This window comes from Cucurbita moschata, unplaced genomic scaffold (genome assembly GCF_002738365.1).
Source record: "Cucurbita moschata cultivar Rifu unplaced genomic scaffold, Cmos_1.0 Cmo_Scf00013, whole genome shotgun sequence".
NCBI lineage: Eukaryota > Viridiplantae > Streptophyta > Magnoliopsida > Cucurbitales > Cucurbitaceae > Cucurbita > Cucurbita moschata.
The window spans coordinates 203,556-230,755 of NW_019268529.1; the positions used below are offsets into that span (position 1 = coordinate 203,556).

Below are 27,200 nucleotides of genomic sequence, written 5' to 3' on the forward strand. Positions count from 1 at the left end.
TAAATATTTTAAAATTTAAATAGAAAACTCTCAGATTTAGATTACCTTTCGTGGTCGTGGCTTGTTGGCTTTGTGAGGGTGAACTGATAAAGAACACTCTACTTCAGTCCCCCAAGAAGTCCCAGGTTCGATTCCTAAAGGTGCAGACAAACCACCAAAACCCTAATATTATTATCTGATTATGGTTGAGGTATTCTAAAATACCTTTTTGGAAATTAAACAAAATTTTCAATATAATAATTATGGATTGTAATTATATGACACAACTCAATGATAATGGTATTTTTAAAGGGTTTTATTTTAATATGAGCATAACTTAATATATTTTAGTTTATATATTTAAATAAATCAAAATGCTTGTTCTAATCATCCATTTTATGGGTACTTAATCTTTACTTTTGTATAAATTTGTAGAGGGATTTTTTATTTTTATTATTAATTGATTTTTTAACAAGAAAATTCTCTAATTATGTAGCAAGAAATACAATTATATTAATAATTAATAAAATCGCTATGCAATTAAAATTATTCTGTTTTTTTTTTAAATTAAGATATAATAACGAAAATAATTTTCGAAAAAGTGCTTACAAACTTAAATTTTAAATTTTGTCCAATTAAAAAAAATTGCTTATAAACTAAAAAAATAAAGATTATATTATTTAAAAAATAAGCAAAGAACACCAAAACACTTCGTACTTCGTTGGCTTGGTGAAGGAATTGAGTGCACGCTCAATTTTTCAACAGGTCACGGGTTCGATCTGTTTGGTGTTGGAAAGGTGGAAACAAAGCAATGTATGATGTTTTATATGCCCAAGGTATTCTAAAATACCTCTTTTTTTTTTCTTTTTTTTTTAATGATTAAATTTTAATTTAATCCTTTATGAGAGTTTCATATTTATAATTTATAAATATAATCAATTTAAAATAGAATAGAAAAAACATGTTTGTTGTATAAGTATCTCATCTAAAAATTAAATACTTTATTCATAATGACTGTGATATTGTCCCACGATTTTAAAACGTGTCTTCTATGAAGAGGGTTTAGCCCTACTCCGATGTAACGACCCAGACACACTGCTATATCGCTATATTGTCCTCTTTGGACTTTCCATTTCATGCTTCCCCTCAAGGCTGCTTTCCCTTTCAACACTTTTCCTCAAAGTTTTAAAAATAGTGGAAGGTTTCCACACCCTTATAGATGATGATTTGTTTTCCTCCCCGACCAGACATCACATCCGATTAGTGTCTCGCACGGTCCACTAACAATTGACTTGAACAATTACAATAATTTGAAATAATTTTTGAAAATGTAATTTTTTTGTTATACCTTTAAAAAATAAACTTTTAGATTATGAAAAGTGGTTTTTTAATAAATAAAAAAAATGTTAATCAATAATTAGACAGTGAAGGAAAATGGAATTAATTTTATTTGCTAATTTTGAAAAGAAGAAAATTGTAAAATTATAATATTGTTGAATATAAAATAATGACATTAAATATATTTAGAAGAGGAAGAGTGGGAGGTGAAAAAGGTAATTAAAAAGATGCTTTCCTCGAATGAAGAGAAATTAGGGTTTGAAGAAAAAAGGGAATGGCCAAAATCCAAGCAACTCTTTCTCTGCTTCAGAATCTAATCCCCCCTTTTTGATGTTCCCAAGAAAAGAATTGCCGCCGCCGCCGCCGCCGCCTCTCTTTCCTTATATATACTTTCTTCTTCTTTCTTCCTCCTCCTCCCATTCCAAACATGCCGTTTTCCGGCGGAACAGCGCCGCCCTTCTGCGCCCTTCTCCTCCTCTCTCTACTCGCCGCCCGGAACTGCCTCGCTTCAACCCATCAGGTCTTTTCTTCTGCTCATTTATGCTAATTTTAATTTCCATAATTATATATATCACATTTTTTTTTCTTTAAATATCTTATATGGTTGAGATATTTAGCTTTCGATTAAGCTTAAATACTATGATATGGAATTACTAAGAAAAGTAAATTCAGATTACCTTCCTAATCGAAAGATAAGAACACTCCTCTGACATTCGAATCACCACACAAGTAAGATCGTTCATGTCTAGTTTGAATGATTCTCCTTGATCAAATACTTTCATGCAAAAACATTTGTTTCAGATTCGAATCAACCCCACAAGCAAGATTGAAAATTTTTGTATATTTTTCCGGTCTTGATAACATACATGTCCTTATATAGCCTAACAATAAAAACTCTAGACTTACCGAGGCATTCACATAGTTGTAACTATATTTTATGACCATAATTAGCCACTGTGTATTGGTTAATCTACTCCAAAATTTATAACAATGAAATTTGATATTCAATGGACGACATTTTCTTTACATCTTAGTTAAAGTATATGGTATGATTGATGACTCTTGGTTCACATCAACTATATCTAGATATTTGTTTTCGCTCACCATAGGCAAATATCTTATATATGTTATTCTCATATTAAATTATTGTCAACTAAAATGCAGAAAACTTGCATGTACGTGGTCACTGTCAAAACAACGTGCACAAATGGCGCCGACACGTCGAACCACGTTAGCCTGAGATTCGGGGACACGAATTCGAACGACATTGTCGTCCGACACCTGAATTCGAAGCACGTGAGGAGGGTGGATTCTTTAGAACCACAAGTTCTGGATGACATACCAAGAAAGCCGTTTCAAGCTTGCATGGTGGATCACTTCCAAGTCACTGCAAAATGTGTCACCTCGCCGATTTGTTACCTTTACCTGAAAGTCGCCGGCGCCGACGACTGGCGGCCGGGATTCGTCCATGTTCGGCTGTCGGAGAGCCCACATCTTAGCTCAAATAATTTCTACTTCCGACGTGTACTGCCTCGACACGTTTGGCATGGATTGGACACGTGTCGTGGTGACGTCACCCCTTTTGGCATCAAACGCAGTAGAAAAGTCTTCGCCGCAAGTAAACATTTTTTAAGGCATAAATTCAATTAAATTCCCCAAATGTAATTAAATGTCTTGTTAATATTATTATTATTATTTTTTACTTAAACTGATAACAATTAATGATATATAAGCTGTTGTATATAAATTAATTTTAACCAAATTACCTAATTTAGATTTTTTTAATATAAAATTTATTTATTTTTAATTTAATTAAAAAAAATAGTTGTGAAAAAGAGGAAAGACATTAAAATTACGGAATGATGACGTGGACCAAAAGGACCCCCTCCATTTTGATTAGTAGACTATACGTCGTCGTTTTCTTCTTAATTTAATTTAATTAATTTTAATCCTGATTTCGAAATTTGATGCGAAAATTGAATTGGAATTTTTAAGATCCAATAATTATTAATGAAGCTTCAATTTAAATTAATTTTGCAAAAATAAACATTTTTTTTCTTAATTTTTTTTTCGGGAGAAATTCAAGCTCTAACTATTAAATGCCAATAAAGTCTTGTATTATTAATTTATTTTCTAAAAATTAAATAAACAAATAAATAACATGGCATAATAAAAGTCATTATTTTTCCTAACTTAATTGGAAAATAATAATAAATAAGGAATATAATACACTTTTAAAATTACATAAACATTTTATTACTTAAAGAAATGGAAGGGACGGGGTGAAGACGTAGAAGTCTTCCCCATCTTCATCTTTGGCTCCTATTTTAATCTTCATCCTTATAAAATTTTCTATTCATTTTTGCCGGATTAGAGAAGAGATTTTCCAAATATATATATATATATATATGAATTTATTATATATGTATATGAAGTGAGACAGGGCGTATCAAGGATTTGGGTAGAGTCGCGAATAGGGAATATAATCCCCTCACTGATCCCGACCCCGTTTAGCTTACGGTGAGAAATCTCTTTCCACTCTCTTCCTGATCCCGACCCCGTTTACCCAAACAACATATCGTTTTATTCTTCCTATGTTAGGGACAAGTCCCCTTTTAAAATTTCACCCAATATTATATGGTTAAATGTAAATAGACGTCACTAAATTATATGATTGAATGTTAAATGTCACCTCATTTGTCGAACTCGAGGGGAGTGGGGGAGGAAAATGAAAAAGGAAAAGGAAAAGGAACACTTTTGAGAAAGGTTGAAAGAAAACGTGCAAGGATGGCTTTAATGATGTGATGAAGCTCAAAAAACATAACTTTGGATGTTTTTTTCTACGTGCTTTTGGTTGATATAAGTTATAGTGGAGACTCATTTTATGCCTTTTTATTTTTTATATTAAAGATAGATTCAAAAGCAAATGCATTAATCAATACTTATTAGTCATCCATTACAAACCCTTCTTTTGAATCTATCTAAAAGTAATTTCAATGATTTTAGAATAAATATTTGAAGTAAGCTATTGATTATAAATCATTTTAATATTGGGTTTCACAATGGTAAAAATTATTTAAAATTATTTTTAAAAAATAATTCATATTTATTTTCAGATGTGATTAGAATTATCAATTAAATGAAAAATATTATTTATTTTCAATTATTTTAATACTCAATGATAAAAAGTATAAAAAATAAAATAAAAAAAAACTAAATACAGATATATATTATCATAAACATTTAAATTATAAATATTTAATATTTATATTTATGGATGAATATCACTTTCTAAATTGGTAAAAAAATGAATTTTGTACCGGATTCATAATGATTCGCTTGTTGAGTTTTGTAGATCCAATTAATATTGAAACTTATAATTTGATTAGGTTTAAAAAGTTAGAAAAATATTTTTTTTAATAAAAAAAAGACTTGGTATGTAAATTTAGATAGGCCAATATTGGAAGACGATTATGTTGACTTATGGTGTGTGCATGAAACACGAGAATGTTGAAAGTTCAATCACCTTATGATGGAGAATGACTCATATTTTACGTCAACGTCAAAGATCCCATCAACTAAAACAAATTCATTGTTTTTCTATAAAGGTGTTTAATCACCTTATGATAAGGAACGGACATCAATAACCCATCAACTAAAATAAATCCATTTCTTTCTATAAAGACTCCTCGTGTTTCTAGTTAAACTTTAAACATATTTTCATATTGTTTAAGGAATTAAGATAATTGTGGATCTAGAAATGGGACGTAGTTACATGCAAGATTTAATTGCAAATTTATTCCAAAAATTTAAAATAAATTTTTGAATTTCAATTTTAATGTAAATATAATAAAATTGATTTTCAATCAATTTAATATTTATTAAAATTTACCCAAATGGAAAAGTTTATTAAAATACTTAATTGCATATGAAAAATTTATATTTACACATGTTTATTATACTTTTATTTAATTCTAAAATTATTTTTTTAATTATTTATTGGGGAAGAATTCAGACCAACTTCACTTAATATTTTATTTAATAAATATTATTTGGGTGTAAAATAATTTACACCCAAATAATTGAATATAATCTAAAAAATATCTTAACCAGATGGAATTCATAAACACACCACAAAATTATGATAAATTCATAAAGTGGAATAGGTAAATAAACAATAAAACAGACAACAATTATTACAAAACAGAGAAAGCAGCCAAAGTTGATGGGATATTGTACGAATTACTAAGGTGGATAGTGGAGTCTAAAGCATACCTCTTCGCTTTTATTCTTGTTCATACGGGAACCCAAGCAGCTTATACTTAGTGGTGCGATCCACTTTCCATCTGGTTGGCAATGGCACACACCATCAAAAGATGACAATAACTTTAAAGCATTTGGTGGGGAGGCTTCTAAAAGTTCTCCTTGTGGAAACGGAACCTTGTTGACGTTGAGCCATCGCTGAAATTTTGGCAGTGACCTCGTAATTCCTTCACCGGAGAGTATTCTCCACAGTAAAATACACCTGCAACCACCAACAATTCACATGGTTTTACTCTGCTTTCAAATGGGATTTCGTTTCTCGATGCTTTTGTAATTAAAGGGTTGATCACGGGGTTATAAGCCACGAGAGCTTATGCTCCAAGTGGACAATATCTCCTCTAACGTTGTTATCAAAGTCATGCTTTTAATTTAGCATTGCCAATAGAATCTTCAAATGGCGAATAAAGAAGTTGTGAGCCTCGAATGTGCAGTTAAAAGTGACTCAAGTGTTGAATAAAGAGTGTACTTTGTTCAAAGACTCAAGAAAAGGAGTCGAGCCTCGCTTAAAATGAGGCTGTTCGAGGGCTCCAAAGGAGGCTCTACGGTGTACTTTGTTCGAGGGGAGGATTGTTGAGGATTGTTGGACGAGGAGTAAGTAAGAAATACTATCTCTATTGGTATGAGGCCTTTTAGTGAAACTAAAAGCAAAACCTGAAGAACATGTGCTCAAAATATGCTCAAAGTTGACAATATCATATTAGCTTCATTTCTCACCTATTTCAGAACCTTTGTGTACAGATGCCAACCTTGCGAAAACTTTCTCCCAGTCGGGTCTCCCAAAGTTAGTCCTCGTCTGTGTTAAAAAACATTCAACCCCACATGAGTTTCGTTTGTAAATTTTGGTTTTTGGTAATAAATTGTGTTCGTGATTACCCGACTTCCAGAGAGAACGTCCACTTGTTCTCCTCTAGATTGCTGAATCTTTTGCAGCATGGTTATGAACACGGACCGCACATCTCCTTCCTTGTACACACAGCTTAAGTGGATATGCATTTCTATTATGTTCTGCAATGATTCAAATGAGATAAGATGATTAAATGCTGGTAGATTGGGTGTAGATTTTCTTCTTTAAACTCCAAACACCGACGTACGTCTTGATTATACTCTGCAACATCATCCAAGACACCTTTGAACCAATCAAACGATGCCTGTTCCTTTGTCACCCAATAGAAATATGCTTTCTGTGGGAGCTTTTGAGCCCCGGCCTGCATTTGCTTTGACTAGTTAGTTCCCATAGTAACAGTTCTAATAATATGTATTAACAGTTTGGTTCGCTTCACTTACAGAGTGGGGATCATTTGTTTTGATGTGGTTTAATAAATCTTTCAAAATACTGATCATCGGAGTAGCCCCAATACCAAGGCCTATGAGCAACAGAACGTCATAGTGTTCATAGCTCTGTGCTGGGGCTCCATATGGTCCTTTGATGAGGATCTGAGGGTATTTGTCACTGCAAATACAAAACCATTCATGGATTGAGATGCCTTGCAAAGTAACTCTGAACAAGGCGAATTCTTGCTCACCTTGAATCCGATGGAAGGTAATCAGAATGCGACTGCGTTTCCTGTCTAATAAGTCCCCCCCTTTTACTTGTACTTTCAGGCACACATATCTGTAAAAATGAATGGAGAAAGAGTATAAACTGACCCATATTCGCTAATTAAGGGAATAACCTTGGGTTTATAAGTAAATAATACATCCCCAATAGTATAAGGTCTTTTGGGGAAACTAAGAGCAAAGTCACGAGAGCTTATGCTTAAAATAGATAAATATCATACCATTGGGAGGGTCGTGATTCCTAACACTGAAGAACTCTATACCAAACACAGATAAATAAAGGGCATAAGAGTTTGACAGTAGAAATAAATTGTTACGTTTTCAAATCTCCTTCTGAGCTCTCCTGTCCAGTCTCCTAGTGCCCGTATATGAACACTTAAATAGTCATCTCCTGGAGCAGAAGTGATAGAGAATGGATGCCTGTATCCAGTGAAGAACATCCCAAATCAAGTTATCATACTTCCAAACATCCTAAAACAATCATGAGATATTACCATTCAAATTTGGATATGTCCGGACACTTAACAAACAGATACATTCCACTTTTATACTTGAATCCTTCAGGTTTTTCCAAGTAAAGAGCTAGAACATTCCCATTATAAACTACTCCCTGAAAGACCCAACAAAAACAGAAGAATTTGTTTAGTTTGCTCCGCAATGCCTCCTAGAACACATAAATGGCCTGCAGATATGTTTGTACCTTTTTCACATTGACTTTATGATTTAATTGGTTGAATTTTATAAGAAATCTCTCACACACATACAGAAGTATTGGGACTGCTAGATACATCCATGTCTGCAAATGGAGATTGAGATCATTGTATGAATGTGTGTATTAACGTTAGATTAATCGAAATACGACGACAATAGACGTACCGTTTTCTTGTACCACTCCCGAGTTAGGAATATGAAGTGGCCATGAAGGATGAGTAGGATATAGCACAGAAGAAGCAAATGATGTGCATACCAGAAAGCATTGAAGCCTGCCAAATGTTGAAGCAGTGGCGGCAACTTGTTTTTATGCCTCCTGAATAAAGGAGTTGCCAATGTGAAGCAAAAGAACATTATAACGATCATGAGGATTCCAGTAACACCAGGAACACTTGCAACCAAATCACCGTAAGTCGGCTTCTTGAAGTTGAAATTTGGCCCAAGAGTTGCCATGAATCTGTTCTTTGGGCATGAAATCAACCTTGGAAAATCACATGCCAAATGCATAATGGTATGCAGCCAAGTGGCCACTCCAATGACTGCAGCAACAGCCATGTGGAAGTGAATATGATCATCAAAAGGGAATATGAAGTTGAGAGCGGTGGATCTAAGAGCGGTCAATGTGCCTCTACAGACAAGAAACAGAATGAGAGCCATATTGAATTTGAGAGTCTCAGCTGCTCCTTTTGCAATACTAACACAATAACCCATCACTTCAAATGATCCCTCCTCCATGAACTCTATGAACTTCCAAACAAACAGACCAATATTTATTGCTACCCACAGTGTCAAAACCCAAACTCTTTTCCAATTCCCTATGATAAACTCTTTTGTTTCCCTCGCAAATCTGCTGTTTGGAGTTTTGCATCTTCCTAGAATTGGGGCTAATGCCAGAAGTCTAGATTCTTGGCTCTGAAACTCTGCAGAGTTCCACATTTCCTTCACTAGAGCTTCCATATGCTCAATCTATTCAAAGCCACATCAATTCTTTTAGATGAACTTAAAAGTGAACAGAAAATTTTCATATTCTTTTTGAAGTACCTCAATAAATCCATTGCCGTCTGGATCAAGCTCTTCCATGATCAGAGATGAGAGTTTTCCAGATTGTTTCTTGATGCTTCTCAATTTGTTTGTAGAAGCGCTCCACTCCAATACCGTCTTCACTTCTTCCCGTGAGATTTTCCCGTCGCCATTTTTGTCACACCTGGAAACACACAGGTTCTTCAGAATCCTCGATTCGAGTTCAGAAGAATAAAGTTATAACATATAAGAAAGTTTTTACAAGTCGAAGAATATCCGAAGCCGTGAATGTAGGTCGTCTTTTATCAAATCTTCCCAAAACGCTCTCAACTCTTGCAGTGTAATCCCTTTTTCTGCTTTTATCTGTCTTTTCCTCGCCAATACATCATACAGTTCCGCAGCAAAATCTGTTGATTCCTTTCCCGCTGACTCCTTTTTCGTCCCTAAATCAGAAATAAAACGCGAAATTCCACGATATTAATATCCAAATCAAGAACAAAGAAATGGAGATTAATCACAAAGAGACGGTAAGAATTTCACAAATGCAGGCTCCAAATTTGTCGCGGGAAAGTTTTCCATCACGCGCTTGATGATGAAAACGCTTCTCAATCGTCTTCCACGCTTCCTCTTCTTTTCCGGCAACTGGAACTTCCAGAAACCTCAAAATGTTAAATCCCTTCCGTCGTCCTTCACCTCCAACGACCGGCTGAGAAGGCCCGACGACGGTCTTCTTCACCTCGTCACTGCAATTGCTCTGCTTCGAGTCCGCCTGCTTCACGTCTCTTAGTTCGTCTCTTTTCTCATCAGTCACCATGTGATCGATTTCGACGCTCTCCAGCACGCATTCTGCTGGATTTTCTTTCACCCTGTTTTCATCAGAGAACTCCATCGACTTCTCTTCAGAACAACCAAGAAAAACAACAAAGAAAGGAGTTGCAGAGTTGAAATTTGGAGTTCTAGTTTCAGGCTATGGCGACTTGAAAGATGAACAGAGTGTTCGTAAGAATGAGGAAGATCATAGCCGGCCTGAAAGCAGCGGTCGACTGAGGACGATGAAGAACACAACTATCCGGTGCGAGTTTTTTAGAACTTGAATGTCTTAATAAATAGTTTTAAAATATTCGGTATTGCATTTTTCAAAATAAGAATAATAATAAGAATATTAATAAAAACAATAATCTAAATTTTAACCAAAGTGATTTATTATGGTACTTTATTTTCTTGATACATTGCCATAATAACGTTGTATAATACAAAGTTATAATGGTGTATAAATTTGTCTTAGAAATATAATAATTTAAATTAAAATTATAAAAAGAAAAAACCAAAATAAATATTTTAAACCTACCTAAACTAAATTAATAAAAATATAAAATTCAAATTCAAAATTAAAAAATTTTCACAAATAATAAAAAAAAAAGATTGAGTTTTCTTATTTAATAATAATTTTAATCTATGACGTAATCTAATTCAAATTTGTTTAATGTAATATTTATTTAGTTGTAAGTAAATTATCTTTAAATGTATATCTTTATTTTTTCATATTTGTACTATGAACTTTGAACGTAGCCATATCTTTAATAAGAATATAACAATAGTCGATAATAAAATAAAATAAAATACAATTTCAAATCGATGCCAACCTTATTTTTAAAAAGTACTGAGTAAGAATATATATATATATATATATATATATATATATTATTTGAATTATGCTCGTTTAAATTTCTATTTATTTTATTTTATGATATTTTAATGTAATATGCCTATTTTAAAACATGTTTTTCATTCCGCTAATGGTGTCATTGTTATTGAGGGAGAACAATGTACACGGATGTGGTGTTTATAACACAGTATATTTCATTAACTGATTTTTAATTAGGTCAAAAAAAGATTAGAAACACATGAATCGAGTTCGCTCGATAAGTATCCCATATAAGGTAGACTACGAAATTTGGAATTTAATATAATTTTTCTAGTATTTAAATTTATTTGGTAGGAAGCTCCAACCTATTTATTTATTTGTTTCCAGACCTAAATTAATAATAGAATTAGAAGGATATATATATATATATATATATATATATATATATCATTTGAAACGAAACGACGTCGTCGAAGGGGATGTGATGATTTGAGATCCAACGGTGAGAGTGGGAAAGATGGGCTGCCCGTGACCGTGCCCGTCAGTCGGAATGGCGATGCCCGAGTTGACTCAGTGGTCTCTGGTGTGTGTGTGTGTGTGTCTGTGAGCCCTAAGCTCTTCTTTTCTCTGATGCTATTGCTATCTTCGTCGACACCAATTCCAACTCCCTCGCGCTTTCTCTTTCTTCTGCCCCTTTTCATCTTTTCCACTTCTCCTCTTCTTCTTCTTCTTCTTCCTCGCAATCCGACGTTCCTTCTCCGTCCACGTCATCTTCGTCTTCTTCAATCCTTTTCGACCTGCTCTTCGTCTCCTTCAACACGGTTATATATATATAAAATATATATATACACAACCGCCTTCTGGCTAGGGTTTCCATTACTTTTTTTTTTTTTTTTTAATGTTTTCGCGATTTCTTTTCTCTTTTGGTGCCTTCCGATTTCCGCTATGGCTTCTTTGGATATCATCAACAAGTTAATCTAATCGCGAATGAGGTATTTATTTATTTATTTATTTTCTAAATTTTTGTTGCTTTTGCTTTGATGTTTCTAAATTCGTTTTTTTTTTCCCTCTTTATTTTGAGCGTTATAATTGCTGTTTAGGGTCTAGACTTGGTTATGTTCCGGTTTGGAGTTCTTGGAATTTGATAGTCGGAGGAGTTAATTCGGTTTTTGTTCTGTGTTGTCTTAGGATTGATTTCGGTTAAAATAAATGGTCCATGGCTATTGAGAAGAACAATTTTAAGGTTTCGAGGTTTGACTATGAGTTTTCACCTGGGAGTAAGAAGAGCATATCCAGTGACGAGGATGAGCTTCACAGACATACCTCTGCTGTGGAGTCTGATGATGATGATGATGAGATTAATGATGTAGATTCTGGGGCAGGGTCTGATGATTATGATACGCTGGAATGGGGAGAGGCAGGGGTGGAATTCTGTCATGTTGATAATCAAACTTGCAGCATTCCTCTTGAGCTGTATGATCTTTCGGGTTTGGAAGATATATTGTCTGTTGATGTGTGGAATGAATGCCTCAGCGACGAGGAGCGGTTTAACCTCTCTAAGTTCCTCCCAGATATGGACCAAGAGACGTATATGCTCACGCTAAAAGAGCTTTTTACGGGTAGCAACTTCCATTTTGGAAGCCCAATAAAGATGTTATTTAGCATGTTGAAGGGGGGTTTATGTGAGCCGAGAGTTGCGCTTTATCGTCATGGTCTGAAATTTTTCCAAAGGCGGCAACACTATCATCTTCTGAGGAAGCATCAGAACAATATGATTAGCAGCCTTTGTCGGATGAGAGATGATTGGCTTAACTGTAGAGGATACAGCATGGAAGAGAGGCTCCGTGTCTTAAATCTTACGAGAAGTCAGAAAAGTTTCGATTATGAGAGGATCGATGGTTTAGAAACTGACTCGTCAGATAGAGTATCAGGGGAAGGATTTCGGAGAAGATTCAAGGACAAGAAAGTGGCTTCTAAATTGCACAACTTTTCTTCATATAATGCAAGTTCTGACTTAGATTTTCCTTTAGGGGGTCGGTTGACTAATCTTGAAGCACCTGAATATGGAAAGCAGAATTCCAAGGGTATTTTTAAGTTGGTCGGATCCAAGTTTCCTTCTCTGATAGAACCTATGGTCAGCCTCCCATCAGCTTATCACGATTTAGATATTAACTCAACGCCCTATAGTTCTATAGGTGATCTCCCTCAACGGAGAAAGGTAGGTGGATATGACTCAGGCCCAATGCTTAGGATAAGGGACGAGACAAGGATCAGTAATGCTACTAAAGAAATGACCAACAGAAAGGGTACCCCACGGGATCTAAGGGCCCCACCCGGTGGTGGGATGGAGAAGGGGGTTCTAGAAGCTAGTAAGAGATATGAGGCTTTGAGGGGTAACATTTTTGACAATTTCATTGGACTTCCTTTGTCATCAAAAGGTGATTTATATGGCAGGAACAAGAATGTGAATTTGGTTCCAAAGAGGAGTGTTGTGGCTGAAAAGCCAGTCAGTATGAGGTCATCCTACAATCCTTCCAAAAAAGCCCAGTCAATTAGGGATCAGACTAAATCTATGAAGGGCGACATTTCTCAGCCTCCACATAAAAGTACTAAAGTTGACTCCGAAGGTCGTGCTGGTTCACTCCGACATAACAAGACACGAGGGAAGTCTTTTGTGACGGATCCACTGCTTAAAAATGCTGACCGGAGCATTAGGGGCAAGAACTGGAAGACTGCTATGGAGCCTACTGATCTTAACTACAAAGCGTATAGATCTCCCTCTCCTCAGATAAATGAGGGACATGTACCCTCTGAATTAAGAGCTAAACCTTCACAAAAGAAAACTAAAGGAAGATTTGTCCAGAAAATGGGATCAGACCCTGCTTCCTCCAAAGGAAACAAAAAGTTCGTTAGAGGCGAAGAAACTGAATCGGAATCATCTGAGCAGTTTGAAGATGATGAGGATGGCAATCCAATATTGAGGAGCAAGTTGGCCTATCCCAGTGTAATGGAAATTTCACAGTTTTCGTCTTTGAATTCTAGTTTAGAAGCTAAAAAGGTCAAGTACGTCAAAAAAGATATAAAGGAGCACATTGGTACTCTTGATCCAATATCATACTCCAAAAAGATGGTTAATAAATCTCCTCAACATGGATATGCCTTAAGTGGAGTTAACACTATGAATACAAGGCTGGGGAAGATTCAAGAGTCTGGTTCTTTCCAAGACCTATCCTCTAAAGTGTCAGAAAAGAACTACCTCCCAGTTTTGGATACATTCAGTGATGATGAAGATGATGATGTGAAGAAAAATTCCAAAATGTTTAATAATGGTCGATTGCAATCAGAATCTAGCAAAAGATCACGTAAATCCTCATCTAAGTCCTTCACTGCAGAGGGAAAACGGAAAGGCAGGGGTAATCATGATCTTTCTGCAATGCAGTCGAGAAATCTTTACGACTATGCTGTTGACGAGGAAGATAATTCCAACGAGATGAGATTATTTGAAGATGATTATGGAGCTGATAGATTTCCACAGGCAGGTTTGCAAAGTGAATCATTTATGGGTATTTCCAGTGAAAGACCTAATGGTTCCCTACTAGGATGTAACTCAGTAAAGAAGAAAAGGAAAGTGAAGGGGAATGTGACAGAAATGGATAAAAAGGATGAAGGTGAATTGCAGAGTGACACCCTCCAACAAGTTAATGATTCCACTCCATTGAAGAAGAAGAAGAAGAAGAGGCAGAAGGCGGACGGTTGTAGTTCTGATGTGGGAAGATCTGAGCCTCCCGCTACAGAAATGGGGACAGTGGATATGGAGCAGGAAACCAAGCCTCAGAGAAATTCGTTCCTGTTGATTACACCTACGGTTCACACTGGCTTTTCATTCTCCATCATGCATCTTCTTACTGCAGTTCGCCTGGCTACGATTACTCCACTTCCCGAAGATATGTTAGAACCCATTAAGGAGAAGAAGAAACGGCATGAGGGTGACTTCGCATTAGATCTTTCTCATGATAATAAGGCAGATGTAAATAACTTAGAACAGGCTGAGGAAGTAAATGTTCCTTCGCTAACAGTTCAAGAGATAGTAGATCGTGTGAAATCTAACCCTGGGGATCCTAGCATTCTCGAGACGCAAGAACCACTTTTGGATTTGGTGAGAGGGGTTCTGAAGATATTTTCATCAAAAACTGCTCCTTTGGGAGCAAAGGGCTGGAAGATGCTAGCAATTTATGAAAAATCAACAAAAACATGGTCATGGATTGGCCCAGTTTCTCGAAGTTCGTCAGATTACGAGGCCATTGAAGAGGCAGCATCACCTGAAGCTTGGGGTCTTCCCCACAAGATGCTTGTTAAGTTGGTAGACTCATTTGCCAATTGGCTTAAAAGTGGTCAAGAAACTCTTCAACTAATAGGAAGTCTTCCTGCACCACCTGCCTCTTTAATGCAGTTTAACGTAGATGAGAAAGAAAGGTTTAGGGACTTGAGGGCTCAGAAGAGTCTTAATACTATTAGCTCTAGTACTGAAGAGGTGAGGGATTATTTTCGTCGGGAAGAAGTACTAAGGTACTCAATTCCCGATCGTGCTTTCTCTTACACAGCAGCTGATGGTAAAAAGTCCATTGTTGCTCCCTTAAGAAGGGGTGGTGGCAAGCCTACATCTAAGGCACGGGACCATTTCATGCTGAAGAAAGATCGCCCTCCACACGTCACGATTCTTTGTCTTGTGAGAGATGCTACTGCACGATTGCCAGGAAGTATTGGCACCAGAGCAGATGTGTGTACGTTGATAAGAGATTCACAATATGTTATGGAAGATGTATCTGATGCACAAGTTAATCAAGTTGTTAGTGGCGCATTGGACAGATTACATTATGAACGCGATCCTTGCGTGCAATTTGATGGTGAAAGAAAATTGTGGGTTTATTTGCATAGAGAACGCGAGGAAGAAGATTTTGAGGATGATGGTACTTCATCTACTAAGAAATGGAGGAGACCCAAAAAAGATGTCATTGACCAATCATCTGATCATGGACTTGTGACAGTAGCTTATCATGCATCTGGAGAAAACATTGGATATGACATTTGCTCCGAGCTCAACACAGATCCCCCGTGTATCGATGATGTTAAAGGAACCGAACAAATTTACGGTGATGTGAGGCAAGTTGTGGAGCATGACATAGATAACAATCATGGGTCTGATCATGACGAGATGTCTCAAAGTCCACAGGTTATGAAGGCTTCTAATCCTATGGAAGAGACCAAGTTGATATGTCAAGAAAATTCCACGAACGAAGATTTTGACGATGAAGCATTTGGGGGACAAAGCCCGGTTGGATTCCTACGTGTGAGCATATCATAATAATTACTGCAGGTAGTCGTCGATCTGGTATTAACTTTTGAAATTCGGATGTCATATACCGTGAATTAGAGCGTCCTTAGTATTTAATGTTATTGACTGAATATTTGCTTTCTACATGGTATGCATTGTTTTGGTAGTGGGCGTATCTGTTTTTAATTTTCCATTATAAGGTTATTTTTTCCCCTATTAGTCGAATGGATTTCTTATTTAGACGAAAGAAGATCTTTGAGGTAAATTTAGTAAATTATTGAAGTAAAAAAGAACGAAAATTTACATTGTGAAGTTGTAGATAATTCAAGTTATATCTGTGTGTTGATTTACTGCTTATACGTGTCTTTCATGAAGAATAAGAAATTATGCTCGAGTAAGATGTTGTTTAGGTAGAGTTAAAATGCAAGAGTGATTTGCCAGACAAGATATGTTCTTAACTTGCTCGGATGCTGGGCTCCGAAGGGAGGTGGATTGTGAGGTCCCATGTCGGCTGGGGAGGAGAACGAAACATTGTTTATAAAGGTGTGGAAATCTCTCTCTAGCAGACGTGTTTTAAAAATCGGAAGCCCAAAAAGGAAAGTCCAAAGACGACAATATTAGATAGCGGTAGGCTTGGGTCGTTACACTTGTCACGTGTGAGCATGGAGTGGCATTAAACTTGTTATCTTATTAAGCTGGCAGAAGATTATTTTGATTATGGGAAAGGTTCTTTTCGGATAAGAAGACAGCAATGAGTTAGATATAAATGTAAAATGTTGGAACTCGTAGATGTGCCACTGAATATGCTTACTGTTTAACTTCTAACAAAGCTTCCACTTGTTTATGTTGTGCAGAGCTAATTTGTATTGTTCCGGTGAGGCTTGTGACAGAATGAAGGCCGCATTATTTTTGCATTTTACAAGTGTGTATATTGATTGTTCTTGGTGCACGATAGCACAGAAGTGCATCTAAAGCTTAACACAATTGCCTTGACAATGTCTAGCACAGGTATATTGATCTTTTTTTTTTAAGTGTAAATGAGAAAACAGGCCAAGTTCATAAATTTGGTTGGTCTTCTACATATTTATATTAATTAGATGCAGAAAAGGAAATTCTTTTGCTCCCATGCTTGTATTGAAGCTGCAAAATCAAAGAGATATCAGAAGCTGTAGATACTCATCGCCAGCCATTTACAAATAAAAACATGAAAAGATAGATAGGCATTTGAAAGCATGATGATCAAAGCCAAATTAGTCAGGTATGATGAACTTATCTCCCTCCAAGTTTGTATGTTTTTGTGTAGTGTTGCTGACAGGTGCTTTCTTTATAAAGGTGTGGAAACTTCTCCCTAGCATACGCGTTTTAATAACTTCGAGGGGAAGCCCGAAAGGGAAAACCCAAAAAGGACAGTATCTCCTAGCGGTGAGCTTGGGCTTGGGCTGTTTCATTTGATTTGATATAATTTCTGACATCGATGTGTCTAAATCCAAAGCTAGATTCCATTCATATCACCAACTCACAAGGTAAAATGGAAGAATTCTATTAGATGGATTTAAAGAAAAACGCTCACAATATAGGAATATATATCCATATGAGCTTATTAGTGAATAAGGTATCTTTTAAGAGATTGAGTATGCTCAAATTTCTCCTATTCACATATGATGTATTATATAAAGGTAGGGAAAATGTATTTTTGGTCGTTGAAGTTTGAGTTTACTATCTATTTGGTGATTGAATGCTTTGTAGAAGATAATTTTAGTCTCCGAGATTGAAGGATGTTTGTGATCGTTAGTTGTCCAACGAAGAGGTCGTATGGCTACTTTGTTAAGTTGGGAACGCTATGATAATATTTCTTTTACTAACTAGACTTTCTCTCTCTCTCTCTCCTTTCCTTTTATCTTCTAATAGTTTACTGATACTACCATCACCAAGCTCCCTTCCATTGGACCATCGGAGGTCTTTTTAGTTCATGGATGATCACTGAGGGGAGGCTCTCATTTGTTCCAAACTCTGAAGCTTCGAATCTGGAATCATATGGAACAAAGTGATGGTTTGTTCATGAAGGGATCCTCGGTGATTGAAGACCATCAAGTACGACGATGGCGACAACAACATTCATAGCTGAATGACAATAGCTTTCACTAGAGATGGGACGAGAAAAAGATAGGAAGATTTTAGTCAACGAAAAGACCTCAAATTGATTGTCCGATGCCTTTTCGTTAGTCAACTAACTATCAAATGAACCTTGATCACTTTAAACAATTTTTCGAGTATACTCAAAAGATAAAATAAACAATATTGTTTCTCAATTTACGTTCGAAAATTTGATTGATTGTTGCGTATTTGTTTTGAAGAACAAAGTTTATGTTCTTTAAGAGGAAAAGAAATGAAACAATAAAACAAGTTGATTGAAATTATGGTCTACAAATGGGAAAGTTTAATTCAAAATTGTGATGAACTCCATTTTCTCCATATTCGTTGATGGGTGCCCCATGATTGATTGAAGACTGACAAAACTCCCAAAGGAAAGTGAAATATTTAGAGTTCATTCACAATATTATTTCAAAAAGCATTGAGTTCTTCACTTTTTCATGACAATGACTCTTATTCTTCTTCCTTATCTTTTATGGCTTCGACTCGAAATGATTCCTCAACTCACTCGGTTCTCGACTCGACTTAGTTTTAAATCATACGCAATTAAATGGGTATCTATCTCGAAACGCCTTTAATTCCGACTAAAATTACCTGTGTTTTTTGTTTCCATTTCCTGATATGGGCATCTCTAAAATTGCCTTTCGAACATATTGGTTGGAGCTGCTGAACAAAATTTTCGAAGCTTTCTTCCTCATAGAGGCCCCCCATGGAAGTGGGCTGTACTGTTACAACTTCATTTCTAAGTTTGAATTCCAATTTTTTCTTCATAAAGAAACCTTTTTTTACCTGCAAGATTCGAGCTTCCATTTTCGTCTTCCTTTCGAGACCCGTTAAATAAACATTTGATCTTTTAGTCAATGATATACGTCTTATTCAATTGAGTTATTTTCAGAACGTGTATATTAATTTTCGTCTTCCTTTATAAGACCCATTAAATAAACAGAACAGCCTTCCTTTATAAGATCCATTAAATAAACAAAACAAATTCAAACCTCTGATCTTTTGAAATTTCATCTTCCTTTGTAAGACCCATTAAATAAGCAAAACAAATTCATCAATGATATACGTTTTAAATAATTGAGTTATTTTAAGGTGTATATCAATTCTCATTTTTTGAGTTATTTCCATAAGATGTATATCAATTCTCATTTTTTTTGCAAGACCCAGTAAATAAACAAAACATTTTTTTCTTGCAAAACCCAATAAATAAACAAAACATATGATCTGATCTTTTGGTCAATGATATACGTCTTAACCAGTTGAGTTATTCTCAAAATATGATATACGTCTTAACCAATTGAGTTATTCTCAAAATATGTATTACTTTAAACGTAATTGGCACATACACAAAGTTTAAATGTCGATGGTTTTTGTATTGAAAAAATAATTTTTCATCCAAACAACTTATAGTTTTGTTCAAAATAAACAGTATTTTTCTGTAGTATTATATATATTCTAAATAGTTAGGAAAAAAAAGTCAACGATATAAAAAATATGAGTTTTTTCCGAAGACAAAACAATAATAATAATAATAATAAATACGTGGCGTCATATTCCACGTCATCATCCGAGCTCGCGTGGTACCATAAGTACTCCCTCAATGGCGCATTTGCAATCTCCAACTCTCTCGAGACTCCCCTTCCCCTTCACGCACACTCTGATCTTATTCTTTCTTAAACTCACGCGCCGCCGTCCCAATGACCATCTCCCACTTTCTCTCCGCCGCCTCGCATTCCTCCACCGACACCGCCGGTGTTGATTTTGACTGGTTACCCGGTTCCTCCATCAAGCAATGGAACTCTGAACTTCCCGACAGCTGGGGCGACGGTTCACTGACTTCACCGCCGCAACCCCAAACAATTCATCCACCAACTAACAATATTCTATTTCACCATACTTTTAGCCTCCTCAACCCTTCTCTCAAAACCAATGGCCTTCTTCAACAAACTGGTTCGTCGCCGTCGCCGTCGCTCTCCTCCGATAACGTCCTACACAAGCTATCCCTTCCCGCCCGTGATTTTCAGGTGAGAGGTTTATCATCACTTCAAGATGACACAATTAAACATCATTCCAGAACATGAAACAGTTGATTATTTCCAATAATACAATAATTTATTCAAGACTAAAATTTAAAATCCAAAAAATGAGCCGTCACATACCCTTTTTCATTTAATAAATGAGTCAAAAAGTCACATTATTATTTCAGTTTTTTTTCAAATAATTTCTCCTATTAATGGAAACATTCAACTATGATGCTCAACCTCCATGCAAAGGATCATTGAAAAGGCTTGGCTTTTCAAGAACCCAAAGAGTTCTTTTTTGTTTTTGGGTCTCGAGTATAATATTTAAATGATTAAATGGGGTATGAATGATAAATTTAAAAATGGGTATGGCAGAGGAATAATCAGAGAGCAGAGAGTCCAGTTTCATGTGAAAGTAGCATCGCCATTGAAGGGATGAGCAGAGCTTGTAGGTACAGTCCAGAAGAGAAGAAGGAGAGAATTCAAAGGTATAGGAGCAAAAGAAACCAGAGGAACTTCAACAAGAAGATTAAGGTTTTTTTTTTTTTTTTTTTTTTTTTTTGTTCTCTCTTATATTCTTCTTTATCTTACCCTACTTGAAATTATGAAATAATTCTAAAGAATAATTCATCTCTTATTGTACCTACATATAATTTGATAGATTCTATATGCCAACAACCATAAAGTTAGTAATTGGAAAGATAATTTCTAACTTTATAGTATAAATATAATAATTCAAATAATTTAACTGCATATAGTTTGATTCTTCACTAAAATAAGTAATTTATGCAAAGTTATTGAGTAATGTTCGTATAGTTTTCAATTTCATCCTTCATCTTTTTGCTTTTGTCATTCAAACTACACTTTTTTATTTGGATGGTAACCATGGAAAAGGAAGATTTTAAAACTATCCCAAAATTGGTCTAAAAAGCAAAGAAAACATTTGTAGAATCACAAATGACAAACAATCAATCAATCAATCTACTTCATATCTTCGCACCATGATAATAATTTTGTAGGTTTTGTTCGTATGGCTCATTGTTTTCCAAAAATTCTCATAATATTATTTGTGTTCTTGAAGTATGCTTGTAGGAAGTCATTGGCCGATAGTCGACCAAGGATTAGAGGACGATTTGCAAAGTACAACGATGACGTTGCAAAGAATTATCCAGAGCAATGGAGTCATGGGCAAGAGGAAGAACAAGGAGAAGAAGAAGAAGAAGAGGCAAATTGTGATGATAATTGGATCAAGTACTTTGTAGATGCATATTCTACGAATCTTATTCCATGAATCTCTCAAAAGCAAAAAATAATAATGTAGCTCTAGTTGCAATCGGCCTCTTCCATTTTGACCATCTTTCAGTTGCGTGAGAGTTTTACATTACTTATTTAGGCTTCTCTCTCTCTTTTCTTTTTCTATGTATGGAACCCAAAGTTTGAGTTAGCTCTAACTATATTTGTATTAATAATGGTGAAGGGTAATAATTATAATATTTAATCGATAATGGAGTTCGTTTTCATCTTTTTTGTGAAAAGGATTTGACATAGATTGGGATGGACATGGGCAGGCTGAAAGATTGGGCGGGCCGTTTATGGGGATTGATTCGAGGTGTGTTTTAGTGCTGGGGATAAACGCCAAGATAAGTCAAAAAGGTGGAGAGAATTTCAGTCATTGTCATTTGGTAAGACAACAACAAAAGGGATTGCAACTTAGTTTGGTGACAGTCGCCATCTTCACAATATTAGGTTCTTTCCATATTCTATTCTATACGGCCTTCAATAAAAGTTGCTACCTAGCTTATTCAGTACACTATTAAAGAAACTTACAGATAAATGGGAATGATCGTGAGTTTATAAGAATGATCATGGATTTATAAGTAAAGGAATACATCTCCATTGGTACGAGGCATTTTGGGAAATCCAAAAGCAAAGCCACGAAAGCTTATACTCAAAGTGACAATATCATACCATTGTGGAGAATCGTGATTCCATTTAAAAAAAGGTAATGTAATATCATAAATAGGATGATTTATTAGTTCACTATTCAAAGCAATAAATACTCACATGTATGATTCCATTTCCACCAATGAAGTTCTATGATGCCTCCGTTCGGCTTCACAAGCAGTGAGGAAGGTTCATGAAGTTTCAAGCCACACAGTTGGATCCCGGTGGGCCATTTGGTTTGGACTCTGTAATGAGCTCAAACTAACTTCTTCACCTAAACACTCAAATATTTTTTTGAGGAGAAAAAAGGAGCAACCTTTTGAAACTCGATAGTGAAGAATAATTCGTTGAGACTAATTGGTGCAAAATGTATATCCAGCTATTATAAACAAAATTGAATATATCAATCGAGTAAACCCGAAGAAATATTACTGCTAGCTTTTAGTTTTGCGGACCTTCTTGAAGAACAGAGGATTGATTAAGCGCTTGAATGGAAGCAATAGCGCTGGTCGATGTCTCCTCCGTTTTGATCGGTATTTCTCTGAATATGTTTCCTGAACTCGCTTGAAAACCTTAGGATTGGTTAACCGCAGAAGCTTTAATGCTGGATGATGTTGATGTCTCTTTCGTTTTGCACGACATGTCCCTGCATTTATTAGTTTCAAAAGAAAAAAAAAATCAAGCAATTGATGGAAACTTGACTCGGTTTTCATAGTTAACAGAATCAAATAGGATATAAACAGGGTTCAATCAAAATGGAGGTTTTAGTTAGTGTATCCCAAACTAAAAGAGTTGGGTATAAGAGAGATAATCTGTGGAGTTGCAACATAAAAGTGAGCCTCCATGTCTTAAATCTCAGTGAGAATTAGGTACCTGTTGACATTACGCCAGATATAGATTGATCTAGAGGTGGAGGTTTGATCTGAGGGTCAGCTTCTCCACTTTTTTGCTCTTCCATTAACACCTCGGATGTTTGTTGCCGAATTGAGATCAAATAATCATCTTTTATATCAATCATACAAGAACTAAGAGGAGAAACCCGATCCTCGACTGCTGCTACATCCATAGGCTCCCCAAGTCTTGCACCAACTAAACATTCTTCAGCTGTAAATGAACCATCTACTACCGTAGTCATATTCTTTGGATTTTCTGAAACCAAATTAGTTGAACTTTTGTCCCTCAACACACTTTCTAAACCAGACAATGTATCAGAACTTTTTAAGCAATACTCATGCCGGTGAGAAGCAACATCCTCTGACATTGTAAAAGCTTCTTTTCCATCATTTATTGAAATAACATCTAATACATCTCTGGTAGATGTAGGATAATGCACAAACACATTTGTGGATGCTACATTTAACTCGCTACTGGGTAGAGGGTTTTGTGGTTGCACATTATCAATGTCCATTCCAATAGGTTTTTCCTGCATTGAGGCCTTGGGCTGCACAATTTCTTCAACAGTGCATTTGTCTTCGTCAGAATTACTTCGAACTTTTCCTGCATCACCAGAGCATTGACGATTGGATGTAGAACAATGTTTACCATCAAGAGGACAGGACTGTTGAATTACTCCATTTGCTGCAATTGGTGGCTCATTGGCATCAACAACATGCGATGAGCCTCTGTTATCATTCAACGACACTTTTTCCTCAGAGCCTGATGTTACATTCTTGACTAGAAAACCTTGTGGAGGCATGTTGTCAATGACTGAAGTGAAATCAAGAGGACAGGACAGTTGAATTACTCCATTTACTGCAATTGGTGGCTCAATGGCATCAACAACATGCGACGAGCCTCTGTTATCATTCAACGACACTTTTGCCTCATAGCCTGATATTACATTCTTGACTAGAAAACCTTGTGGAGGCGTGTTGTCAATGACTGAAGTGAAATCAATGGCTTTCACAGTTTTTGATTTATTAGAGGCAGCAAAAGATTGTGCTATATCATCCAATAGCAAATCACCTTCGCCACTTGACACAGGATCCCATTTGAACAAATCCACTGACCAAGGGTCATTCGGATCTAACTTATCATCTGATGATATCCTTTCAACTCGAATCGTCTCCTTGTAGAACTGCTTTCTCTTTAAAGCATTAGCTATAAGATTGCTGAAATGCAGTACATATAAAAACACGTAAATATTCATGGTATTTTTCTCAAACTACAAGGTTTTTTTTTTTTAATTCTTTTCAAAGACTCATACCGACAATTTTTTGAAACAGCAGCTTTTGCTCGCTCCATAGAGACACCAAGCAAGGATGACAAGTTTGCAACATCAAAAGGTCCTCTAATTTCATTTACAGAAGAGGCAGCACTAGATAATATGAGATTCTTTCCTTTTGTCCAATCCACCAAGACCTGAAAGTTTAACAAGCTAAAGGTCAGATGATAACACAAGCTCGTTCACGATAAGAAATAAGTGTCATTCGTAAACAAAAACAAGTAAATAACACCAAGTATAATACAAAGATCTAGAGCATAACACTTCTAGAAGACCACTTGTCCACTACAGCTTCCTATGGACACCCTCTTTTTGAGGAGCATAATATTAGAAAGATTTGTCCGAACACACTTTGGATCCCAAAATAAGCATTAATAACAGGTAGTCCAGATATGGATTTTTGCCATCTAACTTTCACGACATCGTCCCTGGGAATGAACTAGAACCTTGATGCTTTATTCTAACCTTAGTAGTGGATATCATTTGCCTCCTTGCATGAACGTCTGAAAGAAGATCAGAGTACATAATTTCAAAGTAAACTCCACGCTGTGAGAAAAAAAGAACATCGCCAGAATATATAAGTCAGTCGCCACTGATCAAAAGAATGATACATTTATTTATGCCATAATAATTCAAGTAAAACAAAACACGAAAGATCAATAATTGACAAACCTGAATTGCAGATTTTATGTGACCTTGCTTCAACCTGAAAGGCAGTTTCTCCGCAAAATCAATTGCAATAATGTCTATCTACGTGATGAAAAACACAGTTAATATGACTAAATTGTGAAAGACAATGGAAAGTATGATAAGTTCGAATTAGGAAAAAAAAATGCAAATAGGATTACTAGCTTATGCAAGTAGTATTGTCTCTCAACTCCAAACAAGATCATCGAACAATCTAAGCAAATTGCTAGATTTCACAATAACAAAACAAAATAAACACAAAAATAAATCCGACAAACCTCCAATTTCTCACAAGCCTGCTCAAAAGCATTCTGATTAAGAGGCTTCACAGCAATCAAATCGTAGGTCTTCAGAATGAGGTTGCCAGAATTGACTGCCAGAATCTCCTGCAAACTATTGATACAAATAGTAAGACGCGTGTACTGACGGAAAGGAGAGGACCGCGGGACGCCGAGAAGATTGCGGTGGAACTCCAACGAGGCAGAGAAGGTTGGAAGGATACTTTGAAGTGATGAAACATTAAGGAGAGGAATAGTACAACGGTCCTTATCAGACATCACCCCTTTGATCGTACGGTTGTAGGCGATTCCGGAGTAGCCGAGCTCCATCAGTTTGGCCACAATCTTGATGCGATTAACCCTAATTGAAGATGAAGACGAGTGCTCATCGTAAGGAAGATTGAGATCGAAGAAACCCATGGCGATGGAGGAGAGACAGCTTAGAACTGATGAAGCTCAGGGTTTAAGCAGGAAGAACTCAAGAAACGCTCTCCATCGTTGAGGCGCCCCCGAACTGAAGGGTTTAACTGATGTGAACGAAACTCCTGAAATCGGACATAATGGACTTGGGCGGCCCGAAACTGTCACAATTGGGCCAATTATAGGCCCATAAGCCCAAAAAAGGACGTGATATCTGTGATTGGGCTTCCAGAGATCCGACTAGCAAGAAAAATACCGACCCGAAATTCCCAATTCTAAATAAAATTAATAAATACTTAAACTTTTAATTTTATTTATAATAAATTTTTAAAAAATTTAAAAATATTTATAAATCTTTGATTTTTCCTATTTTATTAATAAATTCTTCAGATTTCAATTTTGTATATAATAAATTTTTTTTATTTATTCAAAAAATTTAAAATATAAAAATCCAAATAAACAAAAAATAAAAAATTAATGTATTATTAAACATAAAATTAAATTTTATATTTAACGAAGTAATTAATTTAAAAATAATTCTAAATATTTTAAACTCGAAAGGGTAGGGATTAAATTGTAATTTAACTTTTTTATATATATATAAAATCTAATTAGGATGGTAAATGCCCAATTTTGTGTCCAATTATTACAATGGAAATTGAACTAATTATTAGTATTACTACGTAAAGCTTGCTCCTAATGTAACATAAGATTGGCCCATTACCATAATTAAAATAAATAAATAAAGGTTGGTCCATTAGCAAACTTTACTTTTTTAACAAAATTTAATAAATCTCCTTTTTTGTGCTATCACATAATTAAAACCCTCCCATCTATAACCATTATATTAACTCTTCTTTAAATAATATGAAATTGAGTGTGTTATCGACTTACATGAAATATGCTACTCGTGCTTGTGTTATTGTATCAAACCCAGACACCAGGCGGTGTGTCAGCGAGGACAAGCGGTGAACTATGAGATCTCACATCGGTCAGATAAGAGAACGAAACGAAACATTCCTTATAAGGCCGTAGAAATCCTCCCTAACAAACGCATTCTAAAACCGTGAGACTGACAGCGATACATAACGAGTCAAATGAGACAATATCTACTAACATTGGGCTTAGATTGTTATAGAGCACTCCATAGGAACCATGTATCTTGAGACTATTTCTTTTTTGCATGTCCTAACACAAGGTTAGAATTATAGCTCTTTCAAAATGTTATCTCATCAATGGCTCGAGACCATCCTCCCTCGAGAAGGGGGTCTTCCCCCTTCTTCACCATCCGCTTAATATGGGTAGGAAAGTCCCGAGTCTAAAACTTCATTGGTCTTCCTATCTAAGTTATATATAAATATAGGAGCCAAAACATTAAAGTTGATTCTCGAGGCAGGTCCAAATTTTCAACCAAACTCGATATATTTAGTATAAAGTTCACTACTCTCGATTGATCCAACCCGAGCAACCCGTGTAAAATAGTGTAAGAAATTCCAAAAAAAAAAAGCCCAAGTTGTTTGGTAGGAGTTGATTGAGAGGTTACATAGAAGCAAAGCAATAGGTATAA

The 27,200-nt window shown here is 35.7% G+C and overlaps 5 protein-coding genes across 11 annotated transcripts; 3 read left to right on the plus strand and 2 right to left on the minus strand.

The window, feature by feature from the left end:
* Positions 1-1,708: 1,708 nt before the first annotated feature.
* On the plus strand, positions 1,709-3,068 carry LOC111451083 (embryo-specific protein ATS3A-like). The gene is made up of 2 exons (XM_023091348.1): positions 1,709-1,837; positions 2,482-3,068. The coding sequence occupies exons 1-2, from the start codon at positions 1,745-1,747 to the stop codon at positions 2,965-2,967; spliced, it is 579 nt and encodes a 192-aa protein (XP_022947116.1). The 5' UTR covers positions 1,709-1,744; the 3' UTR covers positions 2,968-3,068.
* A 2,374-nt stretch (positions 3,069-5,442) lies between these two features.
* LOC111451080 (putative respiratory burst oxidase homolog protein H) lies at positions 5,443-10,017 on the minus strand. The gene is made up of 13 exons (XM_023091344.1): positions 9,469-10,017; positions 9,191-9,371; positions 8,950-9,112; positions 8,074-8,874; positions 7,898-7,993; positions 7,692-7,807; positions 7,515-7,617; positions 7,164-7,252; positions 6,925-7,090; positions 6,732-6,845; positions 6,514-6,645; positions 6,355-6,433; positions 5,443-5,842 (listed from the first exon to the last, which is right to left on the minus strand). Exons 1-13 carry the CDS (start codon positions 9,815-9,817, stop codon positions 5,730-5,732), a joined length of 2,502 nt encoding a protein of 833 aa, XP_022947112.1. The 5' UTR covers positions 9,818-10,017; the 3' UTR covers positions 5,443-5,729.
* Positions 10,018-11,093: 1,076 nt separating this feature from the next.
* On the plus strand, positions 11,094-18,240 carry LOC111450983. 4 transcript variants are annotated; one of them, XM_023091190.1, is made up of 5 exons: positions 11,094-11,565; positions 11,762-15,947; positions 16,760-16,913; positions 17,003-17,163; positions 17,814-18,240. In XM_023091190.1, the coding sequence occupies exon 2, from the start codon at positions 11,790-11,792 to the stop codon at positions 15,933-15,935; it is 4,146 nt and encodes a 1,381-aa protein (XP_022946958.1). In that variant the 5' UTR covers positions 11,094-11,565; positions 11,762-11,789; the 3' UTR covers positions 15,936-15,947; positions 16,760-16,913; positions 17,003-17,163; positions 17,814-18,240. The 4 variants fall into 4 exon arrangements, with proteins under 4 accessions (XP_022946958.1, XP_022946960.1, XP_022946957.1 ...); XM_023091192.1 differs by having other exon boundaries at positions 17,009-17,163; XM_023091189.1 differs by having other exon boundaries at positions 16,760-17,163.
* A 1,484-nt stretch (positions 18,241-19,724) lies between these two features.
* Positions 19,725-21,585, plus strand: LOC111450985 (zinc finger protein CONSTANS-LIKE 14-like). The gene is made up of 3 exons (XM_023091197.1): positions 19,725-20,083; positions 20,456-20,614; positions 21,162-21,585. The coding sequence occupies exons 1-3, from the start codon at positions 19,757-19,759 to the stop codon at positions 21,369-21,371; spliced, it is 696 nt and encodes a 231-aa protein (XP_022946965.1). The 5' UTR covers positions 19,725-19,756; the 3' UTR covers positions 21,372-21,585.
* Positions 20,013-25,727, minus strand: LOC111450984. 4 transcript variants are annotated; one of them, XM_023091194.1, is made up of 8 exons: positions 25,214-25,727; positions 24,921-24,998; positions 24,714-24,794; positions 24,231-24,385; positions 22,898-24,135; positions 22,480-22,670; positions 22,145-22,298; positions 20,013-20,101 (listed from the first exon to the last, which is right to left on the minus strand). In XM_023091194.1, exons 1-7 carry the CDS (start codon positions 25,631-25,633, stop codon positions 22,281-22,283), a joined length of 2,181 nt encoding a protein of 726 aa, XP_022946962.1. In that variant the 5' UTR covers positions 25,634-25,727; the 3' UTR covers positions 20,013-20,101; positions 22,145-22,280. The 4 variants fall into 4 exon arrangements, with proteins under 4 accessions (XP_022946962.1, XP_022946963.1, XP_022946961.1 ...); XM_023091195.1 differs by lacking the exons at positions 20,013-20,101; positions 22,145-22,298 and having other exon boundaries at positions 22,333-22,670; positions 24,714-24,751; positions 24,921-24,954; XM_023091193.1 differs by lacking the exons at positions 20,013-20,101; positions 22,145-22,298 and having other exon boundaries at positions 22,333-22,670.
* Between the last annotated feature and the right edge of the window lie 1,473 nt (positions 25,728-27,200).